Raw genomic sequence first — 22,100 nt, 5'->3', positions numbered from 1 at the left:
TCTGCTTGTCTCTGTTCTGGGATAATAAGCAAATTTGCCTTGTGGGGCACTGCCAGCCCTCTGTGGTCCTGAGAGTTGAGATAGGGATAGCATGCTAGTTCATTGGTATCTCAGCACAGGAGGACCTTCAGGGGAGCACCATTTCCTCTTTGCTCTTTCCCTTTGGCCTCAGACTTCTGCTTTCACGTACTCTCATCTTTGGTTTCGGGAATCAAACAGGGAAGTTTCCATCTCCTCACTGACATTTTTTAAAAAATGTTATTTTAGAGACAAAAAGCTCACTGTATCTCTGGCTGGCCTGGAACTTGTTATGTATACTTGAAGTCTGAGACCTACCTGCTTCTGCCTCCCAAGTGCTGGGATTGACGGTGTGCACCTTATAATGAGTGTGTACTCATGTCTCAACTTGTTTAAAGAAATTCTTCCTCTAGTACTGCAGACTGAGCTTAATTACAGGACTCCATCATCACGTCTATCATAACCTTTTTATCAGTGTATATTACAGAAATGTGTTTCATGCTGATATTTTCATATATGTATATAACATACTTTGATATCTGTCCCTTATTGCATGCCCTTACCCTCTCATTCCTTTCATCTTCACAGAGTATCCTCTTTCTGCTTTGAAGTTGTGGGTGTGTGTGTGTGTGCACATGTGTGCACATTTGTGTGGGTGACAGAGAATAACCTTGGGTGGCATTCCTCAACAGTTGTCTACTTTGTTGTTTTGAGATAAAGTCTCTCACTGGAAGGAGACTTCTCTGCCTCCTCGATACTGAGGTTCCAAGTATGAAAGAATGAACTATGTACATTTCAGATTTTTTTTCTGGCAGTTTCCACTATTGACATTTTTTTCACTTTAAGACATATGTTACTCTCAGTAGTTCTCTGATATCACTTTTGTTTTATAGGGTGTGGTCCCAACTGCTCAGCGTGCTGCCATCGTTGTGGGAGTAGAGTTGCCTGTTTATGATATTACCAAGAAGCACCTGATAGTTTCAGGAATGCTGGGGGACACAATTTTAACACACTTTGTGTAAGTGAACTATGTTTGATTCATTCTCTGTGTTTAGGAGTTTGAACATAAAAAGTGTCTTTTGCTATCACTTATCTCCTATGGCCAATACTTGAAGCTTTCTGAATATTTTATAATTTTTAACTTGTTGCTATACACTAATCATATAAAATAGTGGGTTTTTCTATAAAATTGTGGAATTTCCTATTTTACCTTTCTCACTACTAGTTCATTATAGAAGATTATGTGGTTCAGTATGACATTTTCTTACATGAGTATCATATATTATGTTCATATTCATAACTTGCATATAAAGCACTCTGATTATATTTCCCCCCACGCATTACCCACATTTATCCTCAGATCCTGGGGATACCTGGCTACTTGGCAGCTGGGTGTAGCATAGAACCCTACTAGATGCTTTTGGATATTCTTAAACAGTTGGTACTTTAGAGGAAAGGTCTCATATATATGAGAGTGGCCTCAGACTGATCCGCCTGTCTTACAGAGTGCTAGGATTATAGATATGCAGTGTGCACCACCACAACCCGTGTATGTGGTACTGGGATTAAAGCCAGGGCTCGTGCTTGCTAGTCAAACATTGAATGAGCTACAGCCCTAGCCCCATCAACTTGTTATTCTTTTTTCTTTACCAGAAGGCAAATTTCTTCTCAGTGGAACTAAGGGAAAAAAGGGTAAAATTTTTTTAGAGTTTCTGAAGCTAAACACTTTATGGCTGAAAACTATTTCTGTTCTCATATTGCATTTTCCTTGTCATGTAGCCTCTGATATTTTGCTACTTAAATGCATTTGACATATGCTGTGGTCTGACAGTTTTATGTAACTGATCAGTGTTCTGGGACATGTCTTGCTAAGGGATGTTGTTAGGTTTATGGACTGTCTCCTTTAAATCTGAGGCTGTGTTTCAGAAGGAAATGAAAGGAACAACAACCTTTGAATGATACTTCATTAGAAAAGATTTTTTTTCTCTTTAGATTATAATTGAAGGGAGGCCAGATTTTATCTGATGGATCTGAGTTATTTATGCTTTTTGCACTTGGCCTACATTCTGTTTAAGTGGGCCAGTGACGGGAGTGGGTGTAACCTATGATCTTAAATAAGTTCTCACCGTTAGTTCCAGCTTTACCTGTGGTTTGGCTGGAGCTCTGGCATCTAATCCTGTGGATGTGGTGAGAACACGGATGATGAATCAGAGGGCGATCGTGGGACATGTGGACCTCTACAAGGGGACTTTGGATGGTATTTTAAAGGTATGGACGCTGTGCAGTTCATTACAAATTCTGTTTTCTTTGATGTTTGAGACCTTTTCCAGGCCTTATTCTTCTTGCTACATATTCTAAACATCAAACAGCCATTATACGTATTTTTTAGTAGCCTCTGAGAATCATTCCAAGGCAAATAACCCATCTCTTAGGAAAATTGTTAATACATATTGCTTCTTAATATTATGCCAATTTGAGTGCTTGGAAATACAGGATACATATATTAGTAGCACTATGAAGAATTATTGATATTAAGATTTAATGTATCCGAGGACGTGGAAGGGGGAGTTAGAAGAGGGCAGGAGGAATGGAGATGTAAATGAGTACTTATCTGTGAAATGCTAATTTTTTATTTAAGAGATTGGAGAGATAGCTCAGCAGTTAAGTTCCAAAGGCTTTGTGTTCAATTCCCAGTACCCACATGGTACTTATAACTCCAGGGGATCCTTCCCCCTCTTCTGGCCTTCATAGGCACTGCATGCACATGGCGTATGATACACATGCAGGCAAAAACATCTATACACATGAAATAAAAAAATTTAGTAAGATTTACTATAGCCCATATTTGCCAACCTCAAATAAGAGAGAGACTCTAGTAGAAAGCCTGGTACTTAACAAACCTCAAACCCCAGTCCTTGATTTAAGTTCCAGGTTGTTCTGTTGATCACATTTTGCTTTTAGTATTTCTGTTGGGGGCTGAATATCATAAAAGTATACAGATGGATTGGTTACATTACTGCTATAAAATCAAATTCATGGATAAAATGTGGAGGGGCCAAATGGTTTTTCTGCTGTTATCAGTTTCATTGAACACCAATCTATTATTTATGGGACACTATTTTAACAGCTACAGGGAAATTATCGCTATTCCTAAAGCACTGGCAGTTCCAAACAGATAATCAATACAGCCTAATAAGTGATAAACTAAAAAAATCTATGGTAGGAAATTATAGCCCACACTTGAGAAGTTTGAAATAAACTCTCAGGGGATGTTCGTAAATTGAAGAATAATAGCTCACCTCTGTTGTATGCTTTATTGTATGACAGGAGCTGTTCTAATGAGACTTACATGTATTCATTCATTTAATTCTCCCCATTATCCTATGAGATAGATATTGAAGCACTGAAGGCTCACCTCCCTCAGACTTTCATGGTTAGCAAGTAGGAATGCTGCAATAAACTCAGACCTTTGTGTTATGGGAGCAGTCTTAACTAATCCACCTGGCACTTTTCTCATATTAGTGACTGTAGGTTGGTTGGGTTATAAAGTGTACTGAGTATTGTACTGAGATGGTTGGAGATACTGAAAGCTTTAACCAGGCTCCATTTGTATTTTAAGCAGATCACTTTGTCTGTGTGGAAATAGGATCTAAGATGGTGGATCTCTATCTTGAGTGCACATTGGAATCACTAATTTCACAGCTCCCACGTTATCAATACGAACCTGGGTTATCAATATTTTTAGAATTGCACATGTGGTTGTATGTTCATTCAAGGTTGAAGACTACCAATCTAAAGGGGAATATGGGTGGGGCAGTAAATGGGTCTTCTAAGTTTAACTTGCTTCAGAACTACCTGATTAACTTAACATGGGACCTGAAGAATTTTTATTTCCAGAAAGGTCCCACATAGTACTGATGCTGATCTGATTGACTTAAAGAGACATTGACTTGGAGGTAAGGTTGTTGATTAAGTCTTAAATTATCTGAGTGATGAAGGATGAAGGCCTGAGCCTCAGTATGACTGAGGCAGAAAGATGGGACAGAAGTGAGACTAGTTTAGTTGATTTAGTCAGTACAGTTTTGTTGGGATGATGACAGAGAAATGCAAGGAAGAGGGAGGTATCAAGGATGGCTTCCTGGATTTGGATTTGGTAACCAGATGATGGCATTTGATGATAGATAAAACATAAGAATGGGGCTCAGAAGTTAAAAGAGCATTGGGTACTTTTAAAGAGGACCTGGGTTCAGTTTTCAGCATCCACATGCCAATTTATGACCATTTCAACTCAGTCCCAGGGAATCCCAACACCATCTTCTGGCCTTTGTGGGTATCAGGCGTGTATGTGGTATACAGACAAACATGTAATCAAAGCATCCATACATATAAAAAAAGAACAGATTTTGTAGGAGACATGGTCTTTGATGGTTAGTTTGATGTGTATGGGGAACAGCCAATGGTATTTGGAGACAAAAGTTCTAACTTGGGGGAAGTTTGTGGTGGAAGGTAAGCATCTGTGGGATTGTTCACATACAAAAAGGTATATAACCAAACTGAGAAGGAAGAGTAGTTCACAGCCTTTTTACTTTCTGAGGATGCTAAAGTAGTATACAATCGTTTGTATTAAAGTCTTGTTCCAAACTGAATCCTTCAGAGAATCAGTGCCCCAGTCAGTCACTACTTCTGTAAGGGAATGTATAGTTCTTTAGGATCCTTTTCATTCCTATACTTGTTATTTTTTCCCTTTCCTACATTCCAGATATACTGAAAGTTGTTCAGCCCTAGATTTTTTCCTTCCAAGTGCTCATCCATATACTTTCTTAGATACCTGTGCCAACACCTTAAATGTGCCTTCTGCTTTTCCCACTCATCGCTCTCCAGATCTCCTATCTTTTCCCACAAAGGCCTTTACTAACCATTGCACTAGGTTATACGTGCAGGGTTTTTTCTTTTTTGATTTATTTTTATCTTTCTAAAAATTAATGAATTGAAAAAGTTTCTGGCTATATGGCTGAGACTAGTGTGAAACTATTTACCCCACACTGGTCTCAAATATATGATTCCCCATGCTCTGCCTTTTGAGTGTGCAAGAAGTTTCTTATAGTTCCTGTCATAGTATTACCTACCCCTACACATACTTTCCTTCTCTCTCTCAATATATATTTAAATCTTCCCTGAGAATAAATTCACATATTGTCAAAATAATTTATTCAAAATGGGTTGTAGTAGACAGTATTGTAGTAAATAACAGTGAGATATGCATAACACTTATTTGGTCAATTTTAGAACATTTCTATCACCTGAAAAGTGACCTATACATCCTTTACGCCATGTCTGTTTCTCTCACCCATTTAGCCCTAAGTAAATATTACCTTCCTTCCTATTTCTATGAATATATCTGTCCTAGATATTTCATAGAAATGGAATCATAGTGCATGGCTTTTTTAATTACTTTCTTTCAAGTAGCATGCTTTCAAGGTTCATCCCTAGTAGCATATATCAACTCTTTGCTTCTTTTTATTGCTGAATAAAGCAGTATATTGCATAGCTATATCATATTTTATTCATAGTTAGTACATTTTATTGGATTTGCTTTTACTGGTTGTCTCAGTAAAGTTTCATGAAAATAGAGATACAAATATTTCCATTTATCACTTTTCCAGGACAAGTTATTTACTAAATCACTTTATTTATTTATTTATTTATTTATTTATTTATTACACATCAAGAGATAACTTATATAGTCCATGCCCTATAGATTTACGTTCTAGTGAAGTTGACAAACATGCACAAATTAATATAGACAGGTATTGGTAGATGTTAACATATTGACACATGTATTTTTATATATTTAATGCAGAGTCCTGTTATCTGTGTTTGCCTGCGGAAGTTCTTACTTGTTTACACACAACCTGATTCATCAAATATCCCAGAGATTTATAAGGATTCAGATAAGTCTTAGAACTGTTAGAACATCATACTATTTTTGTATGTCTTTATATTAAACAAATTCTTCATTTTAAAGATTTATTAATTTTATTTATATGGGTACACTGTAGCTATCTTCTGAGGGCATCGGATCCCTTTATAGATGGTTGTGAGCCACCATGTGGTTGCTGAGAATTGAACTCAGGACCTCTGGAAGAGCAGTTAGTGCTTTTAACCACTAAGCCATCTCTCCAGCTCACAAATTTATATTCAACAAAACTTTAATGTTCCAAGATCTGTGAGGTGGTGGAGATATAAACATGAACAAGGCAGACACTGTTCGTCCCCTATTGGAAGTTGTATTGTAGTTGAGAAAGATAGACAAATAATTTTAGAAAGAAGTAAATACTATGAAGAAAATAACAGAAGTAAATACTATGAAGAAAAATATTGAAATAGCAACTTGGTGGTCTGAATTCCTTCAGCTAGGGTGCTTAACAAAAGCTTCTGGATAATTTGAATGATGAGAAGGAGATGGTCATGTGAAAATAATTTCATAAAGAACAGATTATAAAGGGGATGAGTTGAAATGGGTTTGACATACTCAGAATATGACATTGGCTTTTGACCTTTCCTATGTCATCTAGTTCTTGAAACCATTTGGTGCATATAGAGACCCCTACTGTATAAATCAGAGCACCAAAATGCAAAGTAGTTCCTGTTATTCCCCACATACCATCCTCAAAGTATTCACATGAAATATTCCATGGAGTCACACTAATTTAAAAGTAGAAAACATGAGTCAGAGAAGGAGAACAACAGTGACTTTCTCAAGTCCTCATTCACTTCCCTGGTTTTCTTTATCCCTTTTATAACTTCTGGATATAATATGTGTCAACATATTAGTATCTACCAAAATCTGCCTATATTTATGCATTTGCTTGTCAACTTCACTAGAATATACATTCCATGGGGGCATAGACTGTATAAATTATGTATAGCTGTGTGGTCTTAAGAGAACACTTATTCTTTTCCAGGTTTTTCAGGAATTGAGGAGCAGCTTCATTGAGTGATTGTAGATTAAGACCCCCTAAGAGGTTGTATCCCATGTCAGCTAGGGCTTCAGTCATCCTTGAATAGAGTTAGCGTATCTGCTTAATATAATAGCATAATATGGGTATTAGTTAAATGCCTCAGTTCCCTATGGTGTAGCCGGTTCGTCATGGTATGACAGCTGCTTTCTTTCAGAGTGAATAATTCAATAAAGGAGATAAGTTACGCTCTGTTCTTTTGGGTGACACAGAACAGGCCTGATATGCTATAGTGTGAGGACTACACACGGTCATGGATGACTAGGGATAGAGTCCTTTACGTGTGCCATCACTTTATGTAGCTATGTCTGTTACTGCAGACATTGTCCCTTTGAACTGTTCTTCACAGTGTCATTACACATATGCATATCATGTGCTATCATGTACTTGGATGAATTATCCTGCATTATCCTGTCTTATTCCTGTTCCTCTCCCTCAAAACTTCTTTGTACCACCCAACACCTCCTATTTGTCTTTTTTGTTTGTTTGGGACACATTACATTTAATTGGTGTTTTGTTTTGAGAGAGAGGGTATCATATAGCCTAGCTTGGCCTTAAGTTTACTGTGTAGCTAAGAATAACCTTGAACTCCTGATTTTACTTCCTCTGTTTCCAGAGTGCCATGCCCCGCTCTTATTCACAGTTATATTCCCAGCAGTAAGAAGTATGTTTTGTAAATGGTGGGTACTCAGTAAATAATTGTTGAATAAATATAATGAATGGTTTGATGGGTTTACACTACAAATTTTTTAGACTACAAAATACATCTTCAGAAAAGAGACTATAATAGCGATAGTTGCTGGGGTGGGCATGGAAAATGGTTGTCAAATGTAAAAAAAAAAAACCCTGAAATTCACTACTTTTACTTATGCTTTTACCTCAGATGTGGAAACATGAGGGATTTTTTGCACTCTATAAAGGATTTTGGCCAAACTGGCTTCGACTTGGACCCTGGAACATCATTGTATCCTTTTGGAAATTGAGAATGGAAGACAGTGCTTCAAATTGACAGGTGATTCTAGGTTATGGTATTATTATTATTATTATTAAATCCTTTCTAGGCAAGTAAGGAAAACAAGCCTCCCATTGGAGATCACTGTGAATGGAACCAAGTAGTGAAACGACTTTCCCTTGGAGGCAAATACACATTTAAAAGGAAGAAAAGATGTGCCAAATGTTCCTCTTTAAATAAAATCATCTGATGAGGTGGCTCAGTGGATAAATGTTCTTGCCTCTATACCTAATGACCTGAGTTTAATCCCTGGGACTCGTGGTGCAAGGAGAGTATTGACTCCTGTAAAGTTGTCCTCTGAACTGCACGCACAAGTTGTGACAGGTACACGCCCTCCCCACTCCAGAAAATAAATAAATAAGCAAGTGAACAAGCAAATAAGCGTAATAAAACAAAATGTCAAGCATAACCAGTCTTAAAAGGGCTATGAAAGTTTTAGCAATGCCAATGGAAGATGCTCACAGGATCATCCATGCTATTGTGGTCAAGATTTCTTTTTTTTCTTTTTTTTTTTTTTTTCTTCGAGACAGGGTTTCTGTGTAGCCCTGGCTGTCCTGGAATTCACTCTGTAGACCAGGCTGGCCTTGAACTTAGAAATCCACCAGCCTCTGCCTCCCAAGTGCTGGGATTAAAGGCGTGCGCCACCACCGCCCGGCTAAGATTTCTTACACTATAACCATGAGACCCAAATAGCTGAAAAATACTAAGACGACACAAAGCATTCATAGAATGAAAGAACCCATAGCCAAGTAGGAATCTTTTGCCATGGGTGCATCTCACTCTTTCTGATGTGTTGAGTGCCTCCTATGTACAGAGCCATATGCTGGATACTGTGTGTGGGTGCTATGTGTGTCCTGTGAGCTTAGCAGGGTTGAAAAATAATTCCCTGCCCTTCTGGAATCTAGAGGCTGAACAGGCAGAATATCTCTTTATTTTGAATTGTGTATAAGAGCTTTTCTAGCACTGAGGGGTGTGTGTGTGTGTGTGTGTGTGTGCATATGCATGTGTGCGTGTGTTGTTCTGTTTGCTTTTGAATACTCTATTATAATTTGTTTTCATTGCTAAGTGCTCCTGATCATAACGGGTACATGGTAGGCACTCAACACATTTTTATCTCAAGAAAAGTCTTTTAATCCAATTCCTTTAGACTAAGTAAACCAAGAGAGTGAAATGCACAGTTTTCAAAATGGGCTTAGCTTTCAATATCAACCCAGTGATCTTCCATGACTCATTCTTCAGTTTTTTATTACATATGAGCAGCTCAAGAGGCTTCAGATCTAAGAACTGGAAATCCATCGGCCCAGCCCCGCCACCCTTTCTACCGTTCCTCTTTGTGTTCCTGATCTATTTTGACAAAGATGTATGTGTTTACAGAACCAGCGGTCTCACAGGGCCCCCTGACTGAAGAGTAGTAGGGTGACTTAAGGTTGTTTATGCATTTGTGTTACCTCTTCCCTGAGAGGAAGTATTGACTTTGAGTGTGACCCCAGATTGGTGTCTTCTGTGAAGATGGATACTGGTGGGTGACATTCAGAAGGGCCTTTTCAACTGTGGCTTAAATGTAGTTGGTTTTCCCCAGGCAGGCTACAGCAGCAGGCTACAGCACAGTTACTGCTAGGTATGTTTTTGACCTTGGTTCTCATTAAAGTATTTATTGGTTGAACCTTTTTGAGTTTGTCTTCATTTACTCTCCTTTCATAACTCTTAAGTTGCATTCTCTAGAACGTGACTCTGAAATGGAGACTGGACTCCTAAAGCCCATTTATGAAGGTAGAACAGGTGTATTGTTTTTTTGCAAGGGCATTTGTCAGCATAATGCCACTCCCTTTTAAATATCAGGCCTGTGGTTGTTTCTAGAATATGAAACAGTCAAGTGGATCATTTGGAAAGTTCTACAGAAAAAATGCTAACCAAGGTTTACAATTAGAGTCCTGCGTTCAGAGTGAAGATCTTCATTATCCACTCATGCGTTTGTTCAAATGTTTATTGTGTGACTATCATTTCCTCAATGCTAGGGATATGAAGAATGAGTCTGTCTGTTTTTTAAGCGAGTTATAGTAGGAACTGGTTTGAGAGTTAAGTCATCACAGGAGGTTCTAAGTACTATGAGAGGAGCGAGCTGCAGGAGGATGGAAGAGAAAGAGCCTTAGAGGATTTGTCAAAGCTTCATAGTGGAGTTGACATTTAAGCTGAGTGAAAGGAAGAGTGGATGTTACTATGTGGATAAGGCTGTATACATCTTGACAAGTGTTTTACCAACATATTTCTGCCATCAGAGAATCATAAAGAATGGTTTTATTGTCCTAAAAATCCTCCTAGCCCTTGGCAACCAATAAGACTTTTACTGTCTCAACGGTAGTGCCTTTCCAGAGTGTCACATAGTTGGAATCATATAGTAGCCTTTCACACAGGCTTCTTTCACTTAGCAATGTTCATCTAAGTGTCCTCTGTCTTTTTTAAAGATTTCTTTATTTTAATTTGTGTACATGGGTGTTTTGCCTACATTGTATGTCTATGGACCACCTGTGTGCCTGAGTGTTCCTGGAAGCCAAGAAAAGGGGAGTTGTATACCCTGGAACTGGAATTACAGAAGATTGTGAACTGCCATGTGGGTGCTGGGAACTGAAGGTACATCCTCTGCAAGAGTAACAAGTGCTCCTAACCACTGAGCCATCTCTTTGTTTCTGTTCTATGTCTTAATGGCTGTATATCTCATTTTGGTTTAGTGCTATATTTAGACAACATTTTGGCACTGTGACAGAATAGCAGGGAAACATAAAGAAGGAGAGGTTTATTTCGGCCCATGTTTTGAGAAGTTTCAGTTCCATTAGGTGAAATGACCATGTTTTGGGGTCTTTGATGAAGCTCACTGTGGCATAAAACCATAGAAGAAAGCTATCTACTTTGTAGTAGCCAGGAAGCAATGAGAAAGAAATGAAGGGATCTTTGTACCAATATTGCCTTCAAGGATGTAACTTCAGTGATCTATTTCCAGCAACTAGGTCCTACCTCGTCATTTTCCACTACATCCCAGTAGTATCATCAGCCAAGAACTAATCCCTCAGCATAGAATCCTTAAGGGGGAAACCCTTAAGATCCAAACCTAAATGGTGTTGAATAATGCTCATCTCCTCTGTGCACAGCAGTTTATCCATTTACTCACTGAAGGATATTTGGTTGCTTTCAAGTTTGGGCAAGAATAAAGGAGTGGTAACCATTTGTATGTGGGATTTTGTATAGGTGTAACTTTTCAGTTTGTTTATGTAAACATCAAGGAACGTGGTTGTGGAATGGTACAATAAGGTTTAATTGTACAAGAAGTTGCCAAACTGTCTCCTTTAGTGACTACAGTTTTGCATTTCCAGCAGCAATGAACAGGAGTTACTGTTGTCCAACATTCTTCCCAGATTTGTTGGTGTCATTGTTTTGATACCTAGTAGGTGTGTAATAGTTTCTCCTTGTTTATGTTTATTTTGCTGTTATTTTAGCAATTCACATTTGGCAATTTTTTAAGCTTGTTTTTTGAAAACTTGGAACATGAACACTGTGTATATCCCTCCCACTCCTCCTCCTGTCCACTCTGGTTTCTCCAGTGCCCCACATCTCTATTCTCTTTGTTATTAGATTCCTTAATAGAAATCTTTTAAGTCATTTCCTTTGTCCTAATGCCATTAACTTTCATTGTTATAATTTTTTTACAGTGTATCACAGTTTAATAACTTTACATTATATTTGTGTGCTCATTCAACTAGTATCTACATTTCTGTTCACGCTGTAATCTCTTCAAAGAAAGGAATGATACTGACTTTGTTCACTTCTGGATTCTTAAAGCCTACCAAAGAAGTTACACACAGTAAATATTTGTTTAATGACTACATGAATTAATCTGTAGCCAAAGGATCAGATAGACTACCCCAAAATATGGTAAAGGTTCAGAACATACTATGGTATATGTTAATTTAAAAATTGAATTACCAGATGATTTATTATAAGGATCACTTCAAATTTTAGCCAATACTAGGAGCAGTACTGTCATGAGTCTAAATACTTCCTGTGTACTAATGGCTTCCAGATGTACATCTCCTGCCCATGTCTTTCCTCTGACCTGAAGACTTGTTTTGTGCACATCTGCCATTATCTACTCCATATCTCTGATGAGAGAGAGAGACTTGAGTAATTTATTATGTGCCAGATACTGTTATAAGAATAGTGTATTTATAAAACCAAGTCTTTAAAACCCTCCTGTGAGGCAAGTACTAGTCTCATATTTCAGAATAGAAATTGACATATAGAAAAGTGAAGTACTTGGCCCATCGAAGGTAGCAGTGCAAGAATGTTAAGGTCTGGCTCATGAGCCCTTGTTTATTATCATTATGTGAGCCATTTATTACTTATCTTGTTAGGAGTCACTGAAAGTTTATAGCAGGTGAGCACTTAAAAAGTCTGATTCCATTAATTCCCCGATACTTACAGCACCACGCGAGAGAAGGAGGTCAGTAGATTCTTGTGATTAGTTACTCTTTGACACACGTGGTACTGAATTTTGATTGCTTTCTCAGAGACTGTGACTATGTCTATATAATTCCCCCATTATTTTTCCACTTCCTACAATTTCCCTTTGTTGGTCTCTCTTCCATTACCTCCATTGTTACCCTGTCCCTTCTTCCTCCAGTTTAAGCCAGTGCAACTCACAGTGGACAACACTGCAGGGTTCCGATGTTTAGAACGTGGAGTTATTAGTGTAGATGAAACTTTGAAATTTTTAAATTTGAACATGGGGCTAGACTTCTAGTCCTCTCTTCCAATGTAAAGTTATATTTTGTCATAAAAATTTATAAGACAAATGATTATGTTATTAAGTACCTGATTATAAATAATTCTCTGTTCACTAAGATTTTAATCACTCCAGTCTCCTCTCGTAATGCATTACATGTAAGCTAGAGTAAAAAATTGCCTTCTTGCGGCCCGGTGTGATGGTATACATCTTTAATTCAAGGAGGCAGAGGCAAACATATCTGTGAGTTCAGGGCCAGCCTGATCTACAGAGTGACTACCAGGACAGGCAGGACTACACAGTATGAGACCCTGTTACAAACAAAACATTGCCTTCCTGGAGCTCAGAATTTAAGAGTTTTTGCTGCTCTTACAGAAGATCCAGATTCAGTTCCTAGTACCTACATGGCAGCTCACAACTCTAACTCCAGCTCTGACAGATCCAGATCCCACTTTTGGCCTCTGCAGGTACCAGGCACACATACAATACATATACATACACACAGGCAAAAAGAAAAAAAAAGCCATACATAAAAACGAATCTTTTAAAAGGTTCACTTTCCTTAAAAAAAAAAAAACACACCATTCATGACTTCCCCATTAGAAGTGTAATAATCATTTCTAGTTTTAGTGGAAGGATGCTTCTCGCTATTCACTATCTTAGCACCAGACTCCACTTGGTTGAGCTGTGTCTTATTCATTCTAAACACTTTATAATACATCTATGTCTCTACCACTTACTTAGTAAGAAAAAAGTTTAATGTCACTGTATATAAAATTATGAGGGGACCTGGCGCTTGAGACTTTAAGGTATAAAGAGCCACTTATTCTGAATCAGTTTTTACACTTGAAGTAACTTCATAGCCATTCAGCTATAATTTATTGGGTTTTGCATCTCGCCATTTCCTGAAGTAGTCCCAAGCTGATATGACATTCAGTTGCCTTTCTGTATAAAGTGTTTTCACATCTGTTGACTGTCTCAGTGAACAACTTTATAAAAACGCATTTAAGAGTTTTGTAAGGCAGCACAGCCTTTTACAGGACCTGAGACAGCGTTGTCTCCTGTATTTATCAGTTGTATAGTGCCTTAATGTCAACACAGTTGAGACAGAACTGGGACCAATGCACAGTTATTATGGTGGATGGGAAATGGGATTAAATCATGTGATTGTCAGGCAGCATATATAAAAAAAAAAGAACTAACATATGTGGAGTTTCCTCTGGCTTTCCACCCTGTATGATCTTACTTCCTCTGGTACTCGGGAGCAAATGAGTCCTGCCTGGCCCAGTGTAAAGGAGCGGAGTTTAAAGAAATGGGAGTGCTTTGTCAATACAGACTCTTAGACCCTTAGCAGCTGCATTGGTGGTTTCTAGGCTTCCTCATGAGAGGGCTGCTTGAGCCCAGCAACTGATTGGGATCCTGACAGCTTGTAAATCTAGGGAACATATGGCTGGGCAGCATGTTAAACTCTCGTGCACCTTAGCCTGCCATGCCTGACCCAGTGGCCAGAGCACACCCTTCCCCTTGCAGTAAGACTTTCAGAGGACTACAGCTTCTCATCTTCATCTGCACAAGAATCACCTCCCAGCTCTGTGTGCAAATGCTTGGCTCTTACTCTTGCTTAATAGTTTGTGATTCCATACAAAGATTGCTTCAGAAAAATTTGAGTGGCCATGTTGAAATCGATACCTGAATATCACACTGTGCTGTATTGATGGAATTACATGGTAAAGGGCTTTATTAAGCTACTGTGTTCTGTAGTCCAGCTTTCTGAATTTCAGGAGAAGGATTAAGCATTGTGATAAGCAGGACTTATCAAAAGATTTCCTTTTGTTAAAACAAACCAGAGCTAACGTAAACCAAGTTTTCTTAGAATGTCTCACGTTTCAGCAACTTGTGGGCTTTTATTTCCTTGAGATGTGTCAGGGCTGTCCATTCATGTGCAGTTTATAGATGATGTCCTCTAGTAGCTATCCCATGGAAATTTAACCTAAATCTATTTTGTTCTTCTTGTTCTTGTTGTTTTTGAGACAAGGTCTTTAGTTGTCCTGGAATTCACTATGTAGACTAGACTGGCCTTATACTCTGCATCTGCCTCCCTAGTGCTGGGATTAAAGATGTGTGCCACGACACACAGCCTAAATCCAAATTCTTATCAAGACATAATACTTGTTGATTTAATAACGCTGCTTTGAAGACTGTATACTTCAATAATTGAACAGAAGCACATTAGAGATTTGTGCACAGGTTATTTATATTGATATGATGATGATAAATACTAAATTAGAGCACAACTATAGGAAGTGACTAAAATGCTACATATTCATTTGTTGAACACATACATACAGCTGTTATGGTATGCTTTTGAAGAAGACGCAGTGACATAAGAAAATATGCATAATATAAAGTGTAAAAATGGTAGAGGATAAAAGTGGCCATCCCTGGAGGGTGTAATTATAAGTACCTGAATTATTTTAAAAAATTTCTAAAATGAGTAAAAGTTTTAATAAGAAGAATAAGAAGAAAGGGCTAATACATATCTTTCATACATCAATGTGCAGTTCGAAAAGGAATCCCAGGATAGATGCAATTTTATAACACTTCACTCTTAAATGTTTTGGGGATAGACAGGTAGACAGATTTACAATTAGTGAATGAGAGTTAACATTGGTAGGTACCACCACTGAGTTGGTAAGATTGAAGAACTAGCAAATGAGAATTCATGGAAAAGGAGGTGATTCCCGACTGCTCAGCAGCTTTGAAGGAATAGTAAGGAAGGTACTGAAGTTAGCACTCAGTTTTGACTGACCCATGATAGTCAAGGAGCTGTAGTCTGTCCTGGAGTATATTGCTGTTCTTATTGTCCAGGTGTTGACATCTTATTTCCTCTTATTTCTATGCATGTCCTCGGAGGATCTCTCATGCTTGCTCATTTCACGTTGGCCAGTTACCAAACTTGCTGAGAATGAAATCAAGCTCATAACATTAATTCTCCTTTGAGTCAGTTAATACTTCATCTGGGGAGATGATATCCCAAGGGCGGTTCTGGCTGGCTGACTCCTCGAGATGAACTGAATGGTCATGTAAGAGTGTTGGCAGGTCAGGACAACCTGCCTTTACCAATTGTAAAACACTCAAAACATATCATATAGAAGGGTACGTGATTTCATGTCCTTGAGAGAAGTCATGCAGCTGAAACAGAAATGTGATATGGATTGGTTTAGTTTCCCAAGGATTTAATAGGAAACTTGATCATGAGACAATTTTTACAACAAATTTACAGCAAGCTGCTCTTGGAAACTGTGAATGTAACTGATAACTCTACATTGATTGTGTCAGTGTCTTAATATCTTTTGGGTGTTTTGATCAATTGCTGAATAGAATCTGGCTTCTTTGTAAGTCTGTGGGTTAACATTGGCTGTGTAAATAAAGTCTGTTTCCTCTTCTCTGTGACTGAGCCTTCATCAAAGGAAGCCACTAACTTTTGCATAGCATTTTGCATCTCTGCTCTGGGAAGCTTATATAACAGTGTTCTTAATTGCAGTTATTCTTATACTCAAGTGTGTACTACTAAAGCCTTGTTGGTGTCTTGCTTTGCCTTGATGGCTGCTAAGATATTAGATTTCGTGGGTGGTTTTTTTTTTTTTTTGCACCTTGAATCTTTTATTTTGAGGGGATTTTATTTATTTCTACTTTATCTTATTTATATGAGTGCTTTCCAGAAGGTATGCCTGTGTACTACATGTGCGCAGTGTCTGTGGAGGCCAGGAGAAGATGATAGATCCTGTGGAACTGGAGTTACATTTGTAAGCTACCATGTGGAAGCTGGGTCCTCTGGAAGAGCAGCCAATTCTCTTAACCACTGACCCACCTCTCCAGCTCCTCTTCCTGAATCTTTTTTTTTTTTTTTGAGACGGGGTTTCTCTGTGTAGCCCTGGCTATCCTGGAACTCACTCTGTAGACCAGGCTGGCCTCGAACTCAGAAATCTGCCTGCCTCTGCCTCCCAAGTGCTGGGATTAAAGCCATGCGCCACCACTGCCCAGCTTCTTGAATCCTTTTTTATTTTTAATTTTTTGATTGTTTTGAAACAGAGTCTCTCTCTATAGGCCTGGTTGTCCTGAAATTCACTATGTAGACCAGGCTGACCTTGAACTTCTGCATATATTTCAAAAACATTATATGTATTTGTGTAAGCCTGCCTGCATGCTGAGAATCATGTATATATATGTGCTCACAGAGGCCAGAAGAGGGTGTCGGATTCCCCCAGACTGGAGTTACAGGCCTTTGTTAGCCAACATGTGGGTGCTGGGAAATGAAACGGGAAATCTGCAGGAGCAGCAAGTGATCTTGACCATTGAGCCATTCCTCTAGACCTGTATACTGAATCTTATCTCTCTTAAAAAAAAAAAAAAGCTTATTCATTGGGTGAAGGTTTCACAGTTCTGAGCCAAATTGCCCTTTCCTTATAGATCATAATATCTGAATATGATGGACTCCTGTAAACATTTCACCTACATGTTTCATTCTTTGGGATTTTCTTTAATGAAGAAAACTAACCATGTCTTATAGTTTACTAGGCATCTTCACAAACGTATCTGAGTGCTCCTCGTTATAGTTGCACAGGGTTGATCTGATTACCCCAGTTAACAGAATAGGAATTTTGTTTTAAGAATTGTAACAAGTGAGGGCTGGGGAGTTGGCTCAGTGGTTAAGAGCACTTGTACTTGCTTAAAGATTCAGGTTCGATTTCTAGCACCCTTTTGGAGGGTTACCACTTCCTTGGGCACCAGACACACATGTGATGCGCAGACATACCAACAGGCAAAACATACATACAAAATAATACAAATAAATCTAAAAAGATAAATAATTTTAGAATTATTGAGTGAGTCACAGTCTGAATACTTCTCTTTGGTTTCTCAGCTCCAGTATGCTGACTCAGCACATTGGATGGTCCCCCTCGCCCATCACCCAGTGTCCCCTTAGTTCCTACTTTTCCCTTGCGGCTTTAAAACACCTTTCTTTTTCTTTTATTTCTGGTTGAAAAATAAGTGTATATACTTATGAAGTGCACTGTAATGCTTTGATATGTTTATGCTATGAAATGATTAAATCAGGCTAATTAAATAATTCTGTTCCATGTAACTTACATTCTCTTAGCAAGATCTGTCCTTTCCACCAAAGCCAGGTATTAAGCTGTGAACACCAACAGACAGGGAATTACTTTGAGCCAGTTTTTAATTTTAACTGAAATCCACTTTTCATTTGCATTTTATCTAGTTCACAGTAACTCAGACTAACCATTACTTGATGATTGCTTTGTATTTTGAGTCTTATTGGGTTCTTTAATCCACCCAAGAAGCAAAAACTTCCTCAGGTGCAAGAACATAAAATCTGCTGCGGTGAAAGCAATCTCTATTCTCCTCCGAGGCAGTGCAGCCACAGAGCATCTTACACAAGCAGGGTTAGATCAGCAGGAACCAGGCTCTTAGAGGATGAAGATAGAAAGGATGTTTTAAAGGGCATAGAATTGCAAAGAAGTCATTATTATCCTCTGAGTGGCTGATGCAAGAAAGCTAGGAGTTAAGACTAAAAGGAGAATTAAGAAAAATCAATTGAAAAACAACAGGTTGTGATGACATCCTGTGGTGACGAGGATGGCTTCTGAATAGTATTTCAGATTCGAAAGAATCCCAATGGTGTCTTGGAATGAGCCTTTGCATGTTGGTCACATGAAGCCATCATCTTAAAAGAGAGTGAGGGAATAACATTTTTGGGGTGTTTAAAGTCTAAATCAAAGAAGTTTTACTTTCTTCTTGCCACTTTTTGTTATCAACTGTCTTTCTGGGACGTTATTAAGCTTGGCGTTCAGAGAGTCATACTTTAATAATCTGTGGTGGAAGCCAGGAGGATGAGGAAAGAGAGGAAAGCAGAGGAAGGCAAAGCATAGTTCCTGAGTTCCTGGACATCCCGGCCCCCAATTCTGCCCTTAAGTATTGTCCTGGGGGCAGGGGGAGCTCTAGCACTATCCCCAGCTGGAAGCATGGGCATTTGCTAGGGGTGGGGCTCTGAGGATGGAACCCAGGATCTGGTATGTGCTAGGCCAGTGTTCTATCATGGGGCTACATCCTCACCCTTCAACACTGTCATTTTCTATACTATCCAGGAAAAAAGAATGAGCTAGTTTCCTGTGCAATTTTAGTGGCTTCTTACATGATGGAGTTTCTTAGGAAAACACACATTTCAGAACAAATTCAATCAAAAACGTGGAGTTCTGAGGAGCAAGGTGGGCTCACGCTTCCTTCCCTTACAGTGTCTCCATTTGGGGTTGTGTACTGTCATCAGCAAGTAGCTGTAAAGTGACATAGGAGGCGATAGCAGGAAAGGTGCACCAGAGAGTTAAAAAGGTGGTGGACAGTGGATGGGGTGTGCTAACAGAAATGATCACTAAGGAGGGGCTTTACTAAAAGAAACATTGATTTGAGCCCCATGACAACAGACATTGGGTTCTATAATCTAGGATCTCATATTCAATGTGAACTTATGTGTAACCTGTGATATAAATTAGGGAAAGTAGGGACTCTGATGGGAGTGATTGTTGGAGTCAATCACCAAAATAAATAAAGAGAACTGGGTTGCTAGTGCTGTGCTGTCTAGTATTTTGAACACACAGGGTTAAATAAAACATCAATATTAATGTTTAAGGTGATAGAAATGTAACTCTGATTTGATCAGTATATAATATACACTTGGAAGTATCACATTATACCCCATAAACATATACAAGTAAAATAAGAATTTAGAAATCAAAGCTGAGACAGAAAAACCCTTAATTTTGCCTATTTCTTAACGTGATTCCTAGAACATTAAAATTGTGTGTGCACCTTACACTATATTTCTATTGGAAAGCATTGCTCTGGTATAATCAGAAATAGAATCTGATGTATAAATACCCTTTCACTCCTTGAAGCAAGTATACCTGTACAGTAAACAGGTCTATTTCCAAAGGGCAAGAAAGGCTGGAGATTTGCAGGTACAGAAAGTGGTTAGAGATGAAAGTCAGGATCCAGCCTCATTTGCGTCATTCTGAAGGTGTAAGACATAGGAGGTTGGTGGTCAGTTTGCTGAGGGAAGTTCTGACGTTGTGGAGGATGTCATATATTATCACCTAGCTGGGATCCAGAGTGGGAATGGGAAAGGCACTTTGAAACATTCCTTCCTTACCATCTTAGCCATCTAGCTCCGGATGGCTGATAGTGACGATATGATAGGAACTTTCTCTGGTCCTCTTTGGACGATGATTCCTGCCTGAGAGAAGGAGGGGGATTGAAGTGAAGAACTTCTTTACTCCCAGGGCCATGTGGCAGAGCTGCTGCCGAACCTCCCTCTGCCAATAGGCATAGATGAGTGGGTTGAGCAGGGAGTTGACAACTCCAAGGAGCCACAGGTACTTTTCCAGCACTTGGTAGAGGCAGCACTTGTGGCAGGCCACCTGCACAATGCTGGTGATGAGAAAGGGAGACCAGGACAGAGTGAAGCTCCCAATAAGAACAGATACAGTACGGACAGCCTTGAAATCGTTGACAGGTCGTGGGGGCCGGTAAGCTCCAGCCATGGCTCCTGCATGTTCCATTTTCCGGATCTGCTGGCTGTGCACAGAGGCAATCTTGAGCATGTCACAGTAGAAGAAGACAAAGAGGAGCACAGCTGGGAAGAAGCCAGCACAGGAGAGGGTCAGCACAAACCTTGGGTGAAACACAGCAAAGAAGCTGCAGGGCCCTTGGTAGGTGGTCTGCTGGAATATGGAGACTCCGAGTGGGAGGAAGCCGATAAGGTAAGATACCAACCACAGTCCTGCAATGCATGCTCCAGCCACAAGCCCATTCATGATCTGGAAGTAACGGAGGGGCTGCTTAATGGCAAGGTATCTGTCAAAGGCAATCAGCATGACTGTGAGGACAGAGGCAGCTGCAGAAGAAGTGACAAATGCCATCCGAAGGCTACACAAGGTCTTCTCTGTGTGCTGAGCAGAGCTGGAGAGCTGGTCTGTAACTAGCCCAGAAATAGCCACGCCAATCAAGGTATCAGCCACGGCCAGATTCAAGGTGAAGCAAAGGCCAACACCATCATTCTTGTAGATTGATAGCAGCATAGCCACAACCACGAGTGCATTAACACCAATGATGAGGATGGTCAGGACAGCAAGGATCACTCCAAATGAGAAGGATGACTCCATGGTTCCAGGTAGCAGGACTTCCACTCACAAGGGCATGCTGGGTCTCGAGCTCAGATTCTCACGGGACAGGATTAGATGTGCTGTAGGTTCAGAGTCACAGCACAGTTCTGGCCATTACTGGCAGGCCAGTCTGGCAGCTTGCCATCTTTGGTTTCCTGATGTCATTAAAGCTTACTCATCCTCTCCTTTTCAGTCCTCAGCCTCCGGCTTTTCAAGCTTTCTGAACGCAGCAATCTCAGAACAAATCTGTCCCCAGGCCCCGAGCTAGTCCCTCCCCTCTACCATCCAAGTTACTAGACAACTCCTGAGTACTTGGTACACACTGTCCATTGGGGCCCTGTCCCTTCATTGATGCTTCAAGGGCTATGAACAGATCGGGACCTTTGTCAGGCTTCCTGTCTGACAGATCTAACTGACTCTAATCATACTTTCCCCCCTCCATAGCTCCATATTAAACTTTCATTTCTTCCTACGTGTCAAGTGCTAGATGAGTAACTAATCTCAGCTTAATTAAACATTTGCTTAATAAATAATTCTCAGTTACTATTATGATTACTTTTAATCAAGCAAAATGATCATAATCAGTTGAAGTGAAGTGAGGGAGATAAGCTATTTGAGGGGCTCAGCATCCTTTCAGGGGTGTTCCCACACATTTATGCTATTTTTTTCTAATTCCCAGCACGTCAAAGCCAATTCTCTCAAATAGGATGTACACCTTCCCTATTTCTTCTCCTTTGGATGTCAAGTCATTGATTCAGAAGGACACTAAAGACAAGGCAAAGAATTCTTAATAGCTACCATTTGGTTTAGAAGGGAGCCAATTTCCTATCTCTGTTGTTTCATGGGTGCAGTGGTTGGTAACTGTTTCCATACAGGTGGGCTATATCTCTGGTCTGTAAGGAATGGCTGGCAGGTTTGTTACTTTCATCCTGCAGACCCAGGATTATCTCTGAGGAGAAGAGGTGAGCTCAGCATTTGGCAGTGGAATTTTCCAGGGATGGAGCTCATGGGAGTTAGGTCAAAGGGTGAGCCAGTTGCCA

At 39.5% G+C, this 22,100-nt stretch overlaps 2 protein-coding genes across 4 annotated transcripts in view; one reads left to right on the top strand and one right to left on the bottom strand.

The window, feature by feature from the left end:
• The window catches only part of Slc25a14 (solute carrier family 25 member 14), a 33,019-nt gene extending 23,307 nt beyond the window's left edge, over positions 1 to 9,712 (top strand). For all 3 annotated transcript variants that reach the window (XM_028766189.1, XM_028766109.1, XM_028766264.1), the window contains 4 exons: positions 912 to 1,036; positions 2,151 to 2,286; positions 7,921 to 8,001; positions 9,289 to 9,712. In XM_028766189.1, the coding sequence (XP_028622022.1) occupies positions 912 to 1,036; positions 2,151 to 2,286; positions 7,921 to 8,001; positions 9,289 to 9,330 (384 nt within the window). In that variant the 3' untranslated portion in view covers positions 9,331 to 9,712. The remainder of the gene's footprint in view (positions 1 to 911; positions 1,037 to 2,150; positions 2,287 to 7,920; positions 8,002 to 9,288) is intronic.
• Positions 9,713 to 14,969: 5,257 nt separating this feature from the next.
• On the bottom strand, positions 14,970 to 21,282 carry Gpr119 (G protein-coupled receptor 119). The gene is made up of 2 exons (XM_028769284.1): positions 20,049 to 21,282; positions 14,970 to 16,015 (listed from the first exon to the last, which is right to left on the bottom strand). The coding sequence occupies exon 1, from the start codon at positions 21,058 to 21,060 to the stop codon at positions 20,053 to 20,055; it is 1,008 nt and encodes a 335-aa protein (XP_028625117.1). The 5' UTR covers positions 21,061 to 21,282; the 3' UTR covers positions 14,970 to 16,015; positions 20,049 to 20,052.
• Between the last annotated feature and the right edge of the window lie 818 nt (positions 21,283 to 22,100).

This window comes from Grammomys surdaster, unplaced genomic scaffold, assembly GCF_004785775.1.
Source record: "Grammomys surdaster isolate TR1022 unplaced genomic scaffold, NIH_TR_1.0 60, whole genome shotgun sequence".
Classification (NCBI taxonomy): Eukaryota; Metazoa; Chordata; class Mammalia; order Rodentia; family Muridae; genus Grammomys; species Grammomys surdaster.
Note: the sequence above shows the minus strand (reverse complement) of the source record. Positions and strands in the feature narration are given on the sequence as shown.